A 14,833-nucleotide genomic window follows, 5' to 3' on the forward strand; every position below is an offset into this window, starting at 1 on the left:
TGCATCAACAATAAACTTTATTATTATTCTATCATGGACAGAAAAGCTCTGGCTCAGAACAGAGTTTAAATTACAAAGCATCTTCACTTGAAATCCACATTCATCTCAAGCTGGGAATCAACAGCAGCCTGGGATTCAAGAAACAAAACAAGATGAAATTAAACAGTAAGCAACAATATCTCAGTCATCATTGTGAAAACTAATCTGTTCAGACACTCACCAAGTCTCTCTTTGCTTCTTCTATTTTCACCTGAGCCAGAGACGGGTTCTGTGTTGGTTAAGAGGGGGAAATAATTTAGTAAAGTCAAACACAGCAACACAAACATCTGGAGACTGGTTCAATTATTCTGCCCAGTTGGTTTAATAAAGTTAAACTTTAACATGAATTTCTCACAGGTTAGGATCATGTCAGAGCACTTTTGATTGTTTGGTCTTTCAAACTTTCACGAGACAAACTGAAAACAAACATACTGGGCTGAGATCCATGTACGGCTCCAGTTTCTTTTTCAAGGGGATAATTTCTTGTCTCAGAGCGGTGACTTCCTGCAGAGAGAGAAAAATAAGATGACCCACTTTTAAATCCCTGAAAGCGGACAATGTTAGGACTTCACTTCTATGGCATATGTGTAGATACCTCAGAGAGTTGCACAACAGCCTGGTGGGTGATGGACTTGTCCATGCTCCTCGACATGAGTTGAGCCTGGATAGAAACGGACAGTGAAACTCTGTTTGCTACTTTAAAAACCTGGTCCACACTGACATCGATACGGACGTGTTGGCATCATCTCCCGTTGTTTAACCAAAGGCAGTAACATGATGCTCAGATTACAACAAATACTATATCAAAATACAGTCTGTCATTCTGAACTAAATAAAACCAGTAAGTCCACAGAGGAAAGTACAGTGGTACTGCCAGGAGGTTACTTGCACTTTCTGTCCCTTTGGAAACATTGAAAATAAAATTCCTGCGGCTAAATTAATGACTCATCACACTTTGGTGCAGCACCATCATGGATGTTAAGGACATTTTGCATGCTGATTGAATAAACAGCTGGAAAATGATATGAGAACCATTTCTCTGTGACCTATATTAAGATAGATATGGTCAGTCAACCCTAAAAGTTCAAACTTTGACAGCCCTCAGTTAGGAACTGAAATGCAGTTCCATCAGATTCGTATGTGACCAAATCAGCATGAACATTTTCATTTTAAGATCTGTGAAGGTGAAAAACTAAAGTGTGAGGAATAGCTCCTCTATTAGAGATAATACGACCCAACACACCTCGGCCCTCTCCCGTCTGTTGTTCAGCTCTTTAGCCTTTGCCGTCACAAAGTCCATGTTGAGGAGCCTCTCCTCTGCTTTAGCGCTCTCCACTGCCTGAGCTTTAACACTTTTGTTGATATCCCTGAGGACGATGGAGAAGTTAAGTACACATGAAGCACAGCCTGTTTCCGACTGACAGTGTGTTTGTTTGAAACGTCCACATTCTTACTCCTGTAAAGTGCTGCGCAGCACCAGAGTGGCTCCGAGTCGCTTTCTGAGCGCTTTGAGTTCCCTCTCCAGTCGTCTGTTGGACTTCTCTGCTTCCAGAAGCTCGTTGGTGAGGTTGTTCACTGCCGGCATGAAGCTACACAAGGAGCAAAGGTCGGTTTGAAATCTTGTGGTGTTAAATTTCCATGTCCTTCTTCGAGAACACACACACACACAATAGACTTCAAAGCTATAACACACCTGTCCAATGATGTGTCCCTCACTCCAAGCACCATAGCATTGTCCACTAAAGCAGTCAAGTAGTCTGCAGCGGGCTTTGACAAGCTGGCACTGGACAGGCCGACACCGTGGAGAAGAACTTCCTGCAGATGTGAACCTGGACGCAGGAAAAACGTGTGTTAAGATATTGAAGTCTGCTCCTCGTCAGTGGTGATGGAACTTCACAAAACACTGAACTACAGCAGGTTCATCACTTTTTTGGGTTCCTCCATGGAAATATTTCTGTTGTCGTTTTCACAATTTGCAGCGTGTCTCTGTATTTGCACGTGTTGGGACTTTTTGATGAAGTTGTTTTCTTAATTTGCAGTGCATTGATCTCTCTCATCCACCGTACTTTTTAGATGAAGTATTAGCATCAAAATAATAACGTGAACAAACAGAAGCACTATTTGTGTCAGTGACATGTTTTAAACCATCAGCGACATGTGTTAAACCTCACGTGTGTCAGTGCCATTGTTTTTAACCCAGCTGTGTGTCAGTAACATGTTTTAAACCATCAGTGACATGTTTTAAACTCAGCTGTGTGTCAGTAACATGTGTTAAACCATCTTCCACATGTGTTAAACCTCAGCTGTGTGTCAGTAACATGTGTTAAACCTCACATGTGTGTCAGTAACATGTTCTAAACTCAGTTGTGTGTCAGTAACATGTGTTTAACCTCACGTGTGAGTCAGTAACATGTGTTTAACCTCACATGTGTCAGTAACATGTGTTAAACCTCACGTGTGTCAGTAACACGTGTTAAACCTCAGCTGTGAGTCAGTGACCCACCATCCGCCTGATACTCGCATGTCTTCTGCTTCATGTCCTCTATGAGCAGAGCCGTGTCCCCGCAACGGGCTTCGCTGCAGCGGCTCAGCTGGAACAACACGTCCACCGTCCTGGTGTTCACCTCGAACTGAGGCACCGGCTGGTCCCCGAACACCGAGCCCAGCCAGCTGTTCACCTGAGGGGGGGCGGAGGATCAACAACAAGCGCAGACATTTTACTGATGTTAGCGAGACAGTGAACATTACCGTCTCGATCTTCTCACACATGGCGAAGGAAAAGGTGACAAAACAGAAGAGTTATTAAAAGTTTCTGCAGCTCGAACGAGAAACTAGTGTTTTGCTCTTTGGTTTCCCGCCCCTGGAATTATGCTAATTACTTCCGCGTTACCAACCAATGAAAATCTTCTTCTTCGCTCAGATGACAAAGTGTATCCGGGTCACGTTTCAAAGGTGAAACTGAGGTCAAGATAGTTCACGATACTACCGGCTACCACTTCGCTTGAATGAACCAACAAGAACAACGACAAAAAGAAGAAGACAGGGGATCCTGGAACACCTCCGAGAAAAGTATTTAAAGTTTGTTGTTTCTTTAAATGTTAATACTTATTTATTGATTCAATTTAATTATTATCATTTCAAAATTCTTATTTCACTAAATCCAGCATAAAAATACAAGAAAGCATGTACTCATCGACACAAATATTCTTTTAAGCTGGGCAATAGAAAATCTATCTATCTATCTATTTATTTATTTATTTGTCTGTCTGTCTGTCTGTCTGTCTGTCTGTCACACACACACACACACACACACACACACACACACACACAAGCAGTGGGCGGAGAGACGAAGCCGGAAGTGCACAGGGGTGACTTCTCCCCGTCGCCCACTAAGCGCCAAAGTTTGAAACTTCTTGTTTTGGAGGAAGAACCTGAAGAAAAATGGCGGAGAGAGAAAAGTTATCTCAGTCCAAACACCGACAGCAGAAGGTGAACAACTGCACGTTCCAGTCGTCCAGCGCGGACTCCACCGGCTCGAGCCAGAAAACCCGCCCGAGAAACGGCAACAACACGTTCGAGACGTCCAGCATCAACTCCAGTGTCGTGGAGGAGAAGCTGTTCGGGCGGAGCCGGCGGGAGGAAGAGGAGGAAGAGGAGGCTGAGGACGGACCGGTGCTCTTCATCTGCGGGAAGTGCAAGTCTCCTGTGGGGGACTCGCTGTCCTGGGATGGGAGTGAGGACGGACAGAACCAGATCCGACTGAAGAGTGAGTCTGGTTCCTGACCTGGGTCAAGAAGAAGAGACGAGATAAGATAAGATGAGATAAAATAAGATGATTCTTTATTAGTCCAACAATGGGGACATTTGCAATATTACACCAGCAAGAATAGGCCCCAGTAAGTACTACTAAGTAATACTTAAAGGTTCAGTGTGTCAGGTTTATCGAAAGGGATCTATGAGCAGAAATTGAATATAAAATAATCCTAGTGATGTTTTCTCTAGTGTGTTTCATCTAAATTGTATGAATTGTTGTTTTCTTATCTCTAGAATGGAGCCTTATGTTTAAATACTTATATTTACATCAGGAGTGGGTCCTCTCTACGGAGGCCGCCATGTTTTTTTTTTACAGTAGCCCAGACTGGACAAACTAAACACCTTTTGAGTTTTTATGACAACTGCAGGCTTAGTCTTTTAATTATTTTTCTAAGCAAATATGTTAAATATTTGTGATTTTCCCAGTTTTATATGACGATTCTAAAGAGGAAGTATGTTCCATGGATTCAGGGAATCATTTAACTCCAAGAAATGACATTTTAACGGTTTTGTTGACAGTTTCACTCAGAAAAAAAATCACAGTTATTATATCAATCAATCAATTAAGATTTATTTGTATAGCCCATATTTACAAATCACAATTTGTCTCATATCTTAACAAGGTGCAACATCATCTGTTCTTAACCCTCAACAAGGAAAAACTACCAGAAAAAAACACGTAACATAAATAACATCCCTGTAATTTCTTGTATTGCTTTCCATTTCACAGCGTCTGAAGAACACGGTGCTGCGCTGTGGTGCTGATGTTTGTAATGTTCTGGTTTCAGGGGTCACTGACAACGTCCTGGTTGGAAATGACAGTCGACTGCATGAAGCAGGCAAAGACTCGCTCTGGTAAGAAAGTCTCCGTCGTCCCATCCCCTGGTTGTCAGATCGCCACAGAGACAATCAGCAGTGACCACGTAAATTCAGCTGGGCCTACATCCATTCCTCCGTCCATTATCAATACTGATTATCCTTTGAGGGTCCGGGTATATTTAACACTAACTTTACCATAGGGGAGGTTGATGGATAACGAAAGGGTCAAATGTTTTGTGTTGGAATTCATTCATACAACCTTTGCTGTTTTGTCACTGTCTAATTTGGGCTGAACTGTGATTCATTGATGTTTTTCGTCCACAGTCTGATCATGGATCTCTTCTGTCGAGCCTGTCACTCGGTGCTGGGCATGGTCTATACGTCCACGCCGAAGAAGCTGGACCACAAGAGATTTGCTTTCTGTTTCAACGTCGCAGACATCGACAGGTTTGTTCGACCATCATCAGACCGTTTTTCCTTCTTCTGGTATATTCTCTGTATTATTAGGTCTTTGGTCTCTGTGTAGTGTTAGACAGGGGTTTTGTAAACATGTCATTTACTACAATCATCAGTTCATTGTCTCTCTCGGAAAGACCATGAACTTACTGATGAGGTGCAGATAGGAAAACGTTTAGTTTACAGAATAAACAATGCAGACAAAAATATGTTTACTTTCTGGATTCAAGTTCTATATATGTGGTTGTATTTGTGGTTGTCTACATTTAAAGTTATTATAGGGAAATCAGAAACTTTATACTCTGCCCCCCCAAAAAATATTTTGGTTGCACTCTACAAAATGTCCTATCAACAACTGAGCTTTAGAGATGAACAGTAAATTATTTACCAGGAAACACAGTGATGACGTGTTTAGAGGCAGAAACAATTAAAATATAAATTCCAAATAAGTCGAAAATTGAAAACAAGATGTGAGACATGTTGTGACTCATGTTGTGACTCAAAACAGAATGTGTTCAGATTCACACAGCTGCTGTTTATGGTTTTATTAATTGTATTTAATTGCTTCTGTTGGATTTCAATGATGAGTAACTGTATTCCTGTGTCTGGGTCTAGCACTCTGTCATAATACTGCTGTGAATCTTTTCCAGCTATGTGCTGGGATCAGCGAGCCAGATGTTGGCAGCAGAGGGCCCCAAAGAGCAGCTGGTCACACTGGAGTACAGAACGGTGGTTGAACAACAGCTAACAGAGGTAAATTACTGCTGCTGCTTCCCTTTGTTTGGCTCCTCTCTTATTGCTGTGAGGTAAAAGGTTCCGTCTGTTGAGCATAAAATGTCATTAAGGCTGTAAAGCTCATCGCGACACAATAAACACGGCTATTTTTATCCAAACACAGGAGTTTAATCTTTAAAGCAATTTTGTTTTTGTGCAAAAATTATAAAAATCTGACGACCACATCCCGTCAGTTAAAGCAGGAGTCACTGTTCCACTGACGGTAAATGAGCCGATGCTATTCATCAGCTCTTTCTCATTGATTACCAATGAACAGGTTGTACTCATGGTGACATCAGCTTCGTTCTGGGAAGCCCCCTCTGCTGGGCTGGGCAGACGCTGATATCAGACATGACATCATCTCATCATGTCACCCTCTGATCGCACAGTTATTTTCATCTCTACATCTTCTGTGATTTCTTTAACGTTCAGATCTATTTCTGTTTATAAATTCCACCTTTTTACATTTTTTTTAATATCACCTATTTCACATTTTCATTACTTCCCTGATTTAGCAGTATATTTCAAAGGGTCACATTAGTACCATTGATTGTATTCATATGAAAATTCCCTGGAAAGCTGCGGTGATTCACAAACTTAATCTTAATCACCCTTTGTTTAAAAAATAGCTGTGAAAACACCAATTGGCCAGTAGGGGGTGATGGCGTGCCAGCCCTCCCTGCTACTCGCTGCTCGCAGGACAATAACTGATGAGGAGCATGTTGAGGAATCTTTGCTGGAGGAAAAACATGTTTTGATCATGAGTCTCTTTGTCATTAGCGCTGGATGTATGTTGGTCTTTTTGTTTTGTCTTGGCTCTGCTCCCTGGATTTTTCTGCATGTGACGACAGGTTGATTGAACCATGACATGCAAAAGTATGTTTGTAAACAGGTTGAACTGCTCATGTGCAAATAAAAATAACCACCATGTGTGAGCACATTAAGAACGGTGCCATTTTTCTGTCAGTGTCTTGTCGCCTTAGCTTCCAATGTGTAATTATCTCCTGTCTTCTGTTCTGCTTTAGCGACGCAGGGAAACAAACAATGTTGTGTTTTACTGTTGCAACAGCATGTCACTCAGAGACAAAGGGATGTGTCAGGACCCGATATGATCAAATTAACGGGGGTTTGGCTCATGTTGGATAATATGTAGGTTAGGTTACTGTAAAGGTTACCACTTAAATCCACCTCGTCCACGTGATGTGTCAGTTTGCTGGGAAACAAACAGACGTGTCGGTCGCTGCGTTTATGTTTGATGCTGTGAAAACTTTTATTTTACAGAATTAACAAAAGCAGAAAGCTCGAAGATGGCGTCATTACATAAAGTTCGTCAATAACAAATTATAGTTAATCATAGTTATTAATGCTGAAGAGATGTGCATTTATTTTAACATTTTCCATAAATAGTTCTGCCTATTTGGTTTTATTTGTGTTTTCTTTTTTGGGGGGGATAATTAATTATGATAAATTTTACAATCCCTAATTATAGGCTTTAGTTTGATAACGACATCTTAGGAATCATGGCCTAAAGTTCAAGTTTTAAACATGTTTATTTCAGTATCAGAAATGTTTTACTTCCTAATATCTGTATCTGTACAAGCCTTCCAAAAATCCACATCAGTTTGACTTCAGTGCCTCGGATGATCAACGTGTCTTTGGCCGCACCCTGACTAACTTTAACAGCCGTCGTTCATCACTTTCTAAAGGTTCATTATGACAAGACTGTGAAGGTCATTGACAAGATAAGGAATTAAAATCAGGTCTTTCTGAAGTCGCGTGTGATTTGGTTTCGGGCATTAAGGCTTTTTCGCTGTAGCAACAAGTCTCAAAAACCAGTTGAACTTCTGAATTTCTACATGTGTTTTTCAATTTTTTGGACTGCATAGTTCTTTTTGGCCTCTTTTTTGGCAGAAAATTTAATCATGATCATTGTTTAAGATATGCATTTAGCAAAAATCAATGGTTCCAACGTTAACATTTTCTGTTTTCCACAGTTCACATGGCTGTAAATTCAATATCTTCGGGGTTTGGACTGTTGGTTTGGAGGAAAAAAGAGCAGTTGGAAAGTCTCACCGTAGGCTACTGGGACTCTTATTGTCACACCAGGGGATTAATCAATTAAGTAGAAAAATAATTGGCAAATTATGAAATGACGAGATGAAAATAACCAGAGTTGCAGCCCTACTTCTCTTGATTGGGTTTCATGGGAAAATATGGCTGTTGCTTAAAGTAAATATTGTTTAACTCTCAAAGATTCAAACATTTAAAACACTTGAAAGCAAAAAACATATTCAAGGCCATTCTGTTAAAGTGTTTTGGTAGAAATTACAAAGCCTCAGCTAGACTGTGTCTGAGGATGATGCTCTCCAGCCCCGCCGCCATAGTTAATGTATTCTGTCTGTCTGTGTCTGACTGGCAGACATTTGTTTGGGTTTTGCACTCGCTGACCTGCCCACTCCACTCCACACACACACACACACCCTTCATACCCATCGGTCCCTGACCACTTCCCCTCTGGGTTTTGTTGTCCTCCCTCGTTGAATCCATTTTTAAATTATCTTTACTCCTCCCCTCGTTCCTCTCCACTGCTTCCCACCTGTCCAGCTTTAGCCTTCGTTTCTTTTTCTTCCCGTGTTCGGACTCTTCTGCATCCACCCTGTTCCCCCCTCGTTTATTACTCCTCTCTCCACCCTCTTCTGGTCACCTACACATCCTGAACCACTGCACCATTAATACAATCTGCCTCTTCTCCCCCACCTCACAGATGAAAATGCTGGTCATGTCCATGTCCCAGAGGTTGGAGGAGATTGAAGCTGGGGTTCAGGATGGATATGATGGGGTGTGACAGCGACGGACGACAGCTGGACGTCTGGGCGGGTCCAGGTGTTGAACTTGCGTTTTTTTTATTTCATTTTAGCATCTCCTCACCTCCACCTCCACCTCTACCTTGACATTAATGTTTCCTCCTCTAAGTTTCATCTCGACGACATTCCCCCCAGTGGCACGTCTTGTCCTAGCCTCACCTTGTGTAGAAACACCACACACACACACACTGTGTTCTGATTACCGATGGTGAAACAAAGACTCCCCGCACTTGTAATCAATCATGTTGTCAGCTCGTGCTCCTGCGGCTCGGGGCACCATCTTCCCCGTGTGTCTTGGTGCGGAGTGAGTGTGCGCTGAGAGCAGAATGTTTATTTGTGCAGGATTTCATCAGGCGGGCTGCACACTCAGCACAACGCCGAATCGATCGGGCCACTGGAGGCCACAAACACTTTTCTCTTTGTTCTCCTCCTGAAGCGCGAGGCCGTGAAGGTAGATGGGATCACTGGGATAAATGTTTTAAATGGCAAGAACAGAGCAACACTGAATTTGTATTGACAACATTTTTAAATAAAAGACACACCCTGTTTAATATTAGCTGCATCAAAATATTTAGGAAAAAAATTCAAATTTTGCCAGAATTTAAATTGACAGCTGTTTGCATCCGTTCATTTGTTGTTGTCACATCTTTTGTTAAGTTCTTTTGTTTGTTCACAGTTGTACCAGTTTGGTTTTGACTTGTGTTATGTTTGTGTAATAAAATATTCAACTGTTTCCACAAATGAGGATATTAGTTTTCAGTTTTTACATAAATAATTGAATTAAGAAAAGGACCAAATTAACCCTTAAAATCAGGATAATCTTATTAAATGTTTCTGTTTCCGTGCTGTAACATAGTTGGGGATCATCCTGCTTTGTCTCTAATTACAAGTATTTAAGAATTAAACGGCAAAGTTTAAGGTCTTTGGGCCTGAGACCGGGTTGATTATATATCAAATGCTTATGTTTGTTTACCAACTGACCCCTAATGTGCCTAGCAACACTTTCTGCCGAGGCGGGAAAAAAAAAGAAGCAGCCAACACACTGTACCGCTTGCCCTCCCTCACCCACGAGGTTTCATCAGCCGCACAGAACAACAACAGTTAGAAAGGGCCAACCAACACGCTGTATCCATGGGCAGGTTGCGATGGCAACTGGGAGCACGTGCTACGCTGAGTGCCTGTTGCCATCTCGTCACCGTGCTCACTGTCGGAGGAACAGCCAGCCAGCTCGCTGCCCCGCACGCCTGTCAACAGACGTTACCGCCCGCTCGTGCTTAGACACACACATGGAGGAGGAGTCCCGAACCCCCCTCCCCACCTAATCTCTGTGTGATGTTTTTCTCCCTGCTAACCCCACCCTCACCCTTCTTTCTCCCTCCCCCTCCATATAATTCTCCCCTCCCTCATAAGCAAGGGGGAGTCAAAACAACAACAAACAAGCCGCGTGGTTTGTTGTTGTTTCTGGTGGTGTTGTCTTCATCCGGTCCTCGCTGGAGGATGAGCTGCCTGCACCATCCTGCACAGTGAGGATGGAGCGAGCCCGTCCAGATGTGCACTGCTGCTGCTCCCAGTAACACACTCATTTTGTTGAATAGGTCCCATATCGATGGTTTTTCCGTTCAGAGCAATAAAGCTGAAAGGCTGGTTGGTGTGTTTGAGGCAGAGTCATTAACTGAACGGCCTCTGAACTCATTTATCTGTTTTATATATAGACACGGTGTTGCTGGATGCGTTGCACTGCTGAGTGAAATTATTGCACATGTTTCCCCTCGTTCACCCCTCAAGTCTCAGCCAATCGTTGCCACTCAAACCAGGAGCAACATGGAAACACACGTCTGCACATTTACACACTTTCTACAAGCGTTCAGGGACAAAGGATGAATAATGCAGAGGTAGTGTCTGAGTGAAAGTCGCCTCCCCTCTCTCCCTCCTTTTCACCTTCCCTAAGCAATAAGGAAGCAATGTTGCCATGGAGGCAATGAAGCCCCAGCACGCCGTCAGCCAATTACAGCCCTCACTGTGTGAAACGTCGGACCAATGGCGGCTCAGACTTGTGCTGCTGTTGCCACAGACACTGGGATCCTATTGGCTGAGCTCTGCTCTTTGATTGAATTTCTGATCTTGTTTTTGAGAGAGAGAGAGAGGGAGGAAAAAATATCTCAAGGAGTGCCACCTGTGTGCCAACTTACAAAATATGTTTGTTTTATTTTCCGTGCAATGAAAAGGGTGATTTGTGAGAATAGAAATGTTTCTTATTAGAGACTCAGGAGAACTAAACTGAGAACAATTGGTTTTGTCATTAAGGGAAAACATTTTTTTCTGACAATTGATAAATGCTGAAGTTAATGTGTCGGGACTTTTGACAATTAAAAGGAAAATAAATCACCTATAAGTTCAATAATTATCAATATTTACTGTGTAATTACATTTCCCATCTTTCCCATCATGGTAGTTGTTTATTCCGGGACAATAGAGCCACACCCCACCAGTTGCCAATGCTTGTTTATGAGCAATTTCCAGTTTAATGCTATATGCTATGTTTCATAACATATAGTTATATTTTTGTTATATTCTGTTCAGCACCAATTCATTCTTTCGTCTTTTTTTGTTAAAATAAATTATTCACATGGTGCTTTCATGTAAATAATAACCAAACATATTTTATTTCATATAATATAATCAAGTAAAATATTTTTAACCTTATTAGTTAACATGAAAAAAGTATGTTAACACAGCATCAACTTATATTAAGTGGAGAAGTCAGCAGATTTTATTTTTAACCTGGTAGAATCACCTCTACTTTTCCTCACGTGGTGGGTTGTCTGACATATGCCCGACCGAAATCTCCTCTCTAGCTCTAAAGTCATTAACGAGGTCTGGCGTCAACCAGACGAGGACGATGGGTCATCTGGGCGTTTCAGTTTCCCAAATAAATCTCAAGATTCAGCGGCTGTAAGATGATCTTGGTGTCAAGAGCATTTGGGGGAAACTTAGCCTTGTTTGTTTCTACTGACATCACCTTCTACAGCGAAAGCGCGAAATCTCTGATAAGCCTCGACCGTCTTGTTCCATTAATCTCCTTCATCTGTGTCTGTGATCGGACAGCGTGTAGCCGGCCAGTCAGGGACTCTCCTGACGGCGTAACCCCAATCCCCTCTGAGTGCTCAAAGCCTCCTACTTCATTAGAAACATCTGCTTGTTTATTTCCCCCTGCGTCTTTGTGTAGGCTGGTGTCTGCCAGGTAGTCTCACTCTCTCCTCCTCCTCCTCCTCCTCCTCCTCCTCGTGTGGGAGATGCTGATGAAGGCAGCAGAACCAGGAGACTCAGGTTGACTGAGTGGATGTGTGTCAACATCCCTGCTGTCCGTCACTACAGCAGGTTAATCATCTGTTATTCTTTCTTTATTACATCAGGCACAAAGGCTTTTTTTTTTTTTGATCAGGCACAAAAGCTCATCTCGTTGCCAGTGAGTGTGTGTGTGTGTGTGTGTTTATGTGATGAGAAGGGGACTAAAAATGGGATTAATGTCATTCAGGGTCTAAGCCTCAACAGATTGACAAAAACAAAGTCCTGCTGGACAATAAGTGGTCAGTTTGGCCTCATGTTAAAAATGAATATTAAAGCGGGATTGTTGTTTGACTGGTGACAGTTTATCAACAGGCACTTTTGGATCAGGTCACTCAGGTTTAGGTTTGTCTAAGTCAAACCAGACCTGACTCTTGAAGTGTTTGGAGTAAAAGTATTTATCAAACAAAAGTCAGCCCGAATAACCTTAAAAAAAGACGTGACAAAGCACTTAAAGTAAAGAAAAACATCTTTGTTATCACTTTATTTTAAAGTACAAGGACGTTTTCCATGTAAAGCAGCCATGTTGAGGAGGTTGATCAGTTTCACAAGGCCTTTAAATAATAATAAACACATCCAGCTGTGAGAAAGTCAGAAGTTAGACTTTTACACACGCTCAGGTTCCCTGCGGGTCCAAGACCTGATGTAACACGCTTATTAGTGAGATTTAAAAAAAGTGACTCACTCCTACTACTTCCTCTGGTTGAGTCATGTTCAGTTAGAAATGTTAATTGTTACTTTATTTTATTTTACATGGCCCCTTTGTAGGCCAGTTTAATATGGTACACATGGCAATGGAAGAAATTGTGTGGACAGGTTTTTAGAGCTGAAAAAACTGCTGAATTGATTCCCACTAAACTAAGTGGTGGATTCTTTAATTTGACATTACAACATGTTTAGTTATTTTTTTACATAATCACAATCTCACACGGAATAATTAAAGTCATCTTGATGAGGAATATCAGGCATGTTTAATAGACTGATATCTGATTATATGAAATGTGGTGCAGCTTGATAATTGAATTTAAGGTGATTATTGGGTCTTGGTGGACGTATGCGCGCTACTGAGTTTTCTTTTTTCTTTCACAAATAAGTGCACAGAATATATATGCGATATTACTGCAGTGAAAAATAACATTAACCAGAAGAAAGTACGTTTTATGAAAGTCTATGTTTGCTCCTGTGTGATGTGAAATAAATCTGTTTTCTCATGTGAGTTCAATGTCAACTCAAATTTTGTAAGAATCTTTGAGTCATGTATCAAAATCATTTTCATCCGGCGTCCCAAATATTCCCCAAATTCTTCGAGCGATTTCTTAGAGACCTGAATTATCAGCTGCTATTTAATTTTCTCATCCATGTTATCTTCTGTCATAATTCCCAATATCAAAATATCCCTGATATCCCCATGAGGAACAATGCTGGGACGGTGGAGCTGGAGGCTTGTTGATCACAGATCGCTCGTTGTAACGTGAGCTGTTTACACACAGATTAATTTTAGAAAATAATCAAATAAAATGTGTGTCAAGGGAAAATTATTATTATTATTATTCATCTTAATCTCATCAGTATGGATTTCTTCAGATTATACATAGATTAATAACTTGCCCCCAAATTCAGAATCATAGACAATATAGACAGTCTGCAAGTTACTCTTCCTCTTGTGTTGATGACTGATTATTTATACTCTATCTATAAATCTATAAAATGAGCAAAGAGGTAAAAATGTTCATAACAACTTTACACAACTTATAGACTATGTCTCAAAAAGTATTATTTTGTCCTAAACCTAATGATATTGACAGCAAATGGCAAAATATTGGAGAAACTGTTATTATTATTTATTATTGTATGATCACATTTTAAATCTTTATGACCTGTTATGATGTACTGTCTTGCTCCATGACAGACTTGAAAAGCAGTTATTAAATCTGGTTTTCCTTTATCGATATCCGTCACCTGACTGATAATGTTTCTTAAAAACTAATCATCAATTCATGAGTTGTGTCTGTGGGATCTTCACCCTGTGAGTATTAATATTTACACCTGGTGTCACCACTGAACACGTGGGTGCAGGTACCTGTTCATACCCGGCAGTCGACTCCATCCTTTCACTCAGCGCTGTGGTGAAGCCATAATATTCATGTCCACAACCTGTTTGTGTCAGCAGCCCCGCTCGGGGGGGGGGGGTTTGGACTAACTGTCCGCCCGTCTTTGATAAACAAAAGGCTCCGGCTCTCATGCATTTTTGAGCCACTCTTGCCCCTCGGCTTTTATCAGCTTAGCCACGCCGATTAAATCGGGCAGCCCCTGTTTGTGTTGTCCTGTGTATGTGTGTGTTTGTCTCAGAGCTCTGATGATCCCCCCCCAGTCTTTGTCTCGTCAGGGCAGTGTCACCCAAAGAGGTTTATGATGGGGACCGGGGGGGGGTGAGCCACAGCTGAAGAGATTAGTGTCTACAGTATGTGTGTGTGTGTGTGAGTGAGGGGTCACAGTATGTGTGTGTGTGTGTGTGTGTGTGTGTGTGTGTGTGTGTGTGTGTGTGTGTGTGTGTGTGGGAGTCCTACAGATTCTTCAGCTGTTGCAAGGGTGTGTTTTTCTTTTTTTACCCACCACAGGTGTCTCGTGGGAAATGTATATGGTGTGAGAAACGTGGCACATGGCGGCTGTAAAGCAACGTGGACTCTCCCACAGCAGAGAGGCCCTTTCACATTCAGGCTTCA

The 14,833-nt window shown here is 41.7% G+C and overlaps 2 protein-coding genes across 2 annotated transcripts; one reads left to right on the forward strand and one right to left on the reverse strand.

Moving 5' to 3' along the window:
* haus1 (HAUS augmin-like complex, subunit 1) lies at positions 1-2,931 on the reverse strand. Its single transcript, XM_035179531.2, has 9 exons — positions 2,788-2,931; positions 2,543-2,717; positions 1,733-1,868; positions 1,494-1,628; positions 1,283-1,406; positions 635-700; positions 472-543; positions 221-268; positions 1-128 (listed from the first exon to the last, which is right to left on the reverse strand). The coding sequence occupies exons 1-9, from the start codon at positions 2,806-2,808 to the stop codon at positions 84-86; spliced, it is 822 nt and encodes a 273-aa protein (XP_035035422.1). The 5' UTR covers positions 2,809-2,931; the 3' UTR covers positions 1-83.
* A 479-nt stretch (positions 2,932-3,410) lies between these two features.
* mis18a (MIS18 kinetochore protein A) lies at positions 3,411-9,506 on the forward strand. The gene is made up of 5 exons (XM_035179532.2): positions 3,411-3,805; positions 4,641-4,707; positions 4,996-5,118; positions 5,778-5,880; positions 8,666-9,506. The coding sequence occupies exons 1-5, from the start codon at positions 3,481-3,483 to the stop codon at positions 8,744-8,746; spliced, it is 699 nt and encodes a 232-aa protein (XP_035035423.1). The 5' UTR covers positions 3,411-3,480; the 3' UTR covers positions 8,747-9,506.
* The last annotated feature ends 5,327 nt before the right edge of the window (positions 9,507-14,833 follow it).

The sequence above is a fragment of the Hippoglossus stenolepis genome, chromosome 15 (genome assembly GCF_022539355.2).
Source record: "Hippoglossus stenolepis isolate QCI-W04-F060 chromosome 15, HSTE1.2, whole genome shotgun sequence".
NCBI lineage: Eukaryota > Metazoa > Chordata > Actinopteri > Pleuronectiformes > Pleuronectidae > Hippoglossus > Hippoglossus stenolepis.

Coding starts and splice junctions, on each gene's coding strand:
- haus1 (XM_035179531.2), bottom strand. CDS start 2,808: ATGTGTGAGAAGATCGAGACG. Junction 2,718..2,787: donor TGTGTGAGAAGATCGAGACG/GTAATGTTCACT, acceptor GCCCCCCCTCAG/GTGAACAGCTGGCTGGGCTC. Junction 1,629..1,732: donor AGGGACACATCATTGGACAG/GTGTGTTATAGC, acceptor CTCCTTGTGTAG/CTTCATGCCGGCAGTGAACA.
- mis18a (XM_035179532.2), top strand. CDS start 3,481: ATGGCGGAGAGAGAAAAGTTATCTCAGTCCAAACACCGACAGCAGAAG. Junction 3,806..4,640: donor GAACCAGATCCGACTGAAGA/GTGAGTCTGGTT, acceptor TTCTGGTTTCAG/GGGTCACTGACAACGTCCTG. Junction 5,119..5,777: donor AACGTCGCAGACATCGACAG/GTTTGTTCGACC, acceptor AATCTTTTCCAG/CTATGTGCTGGGATCAGCGA.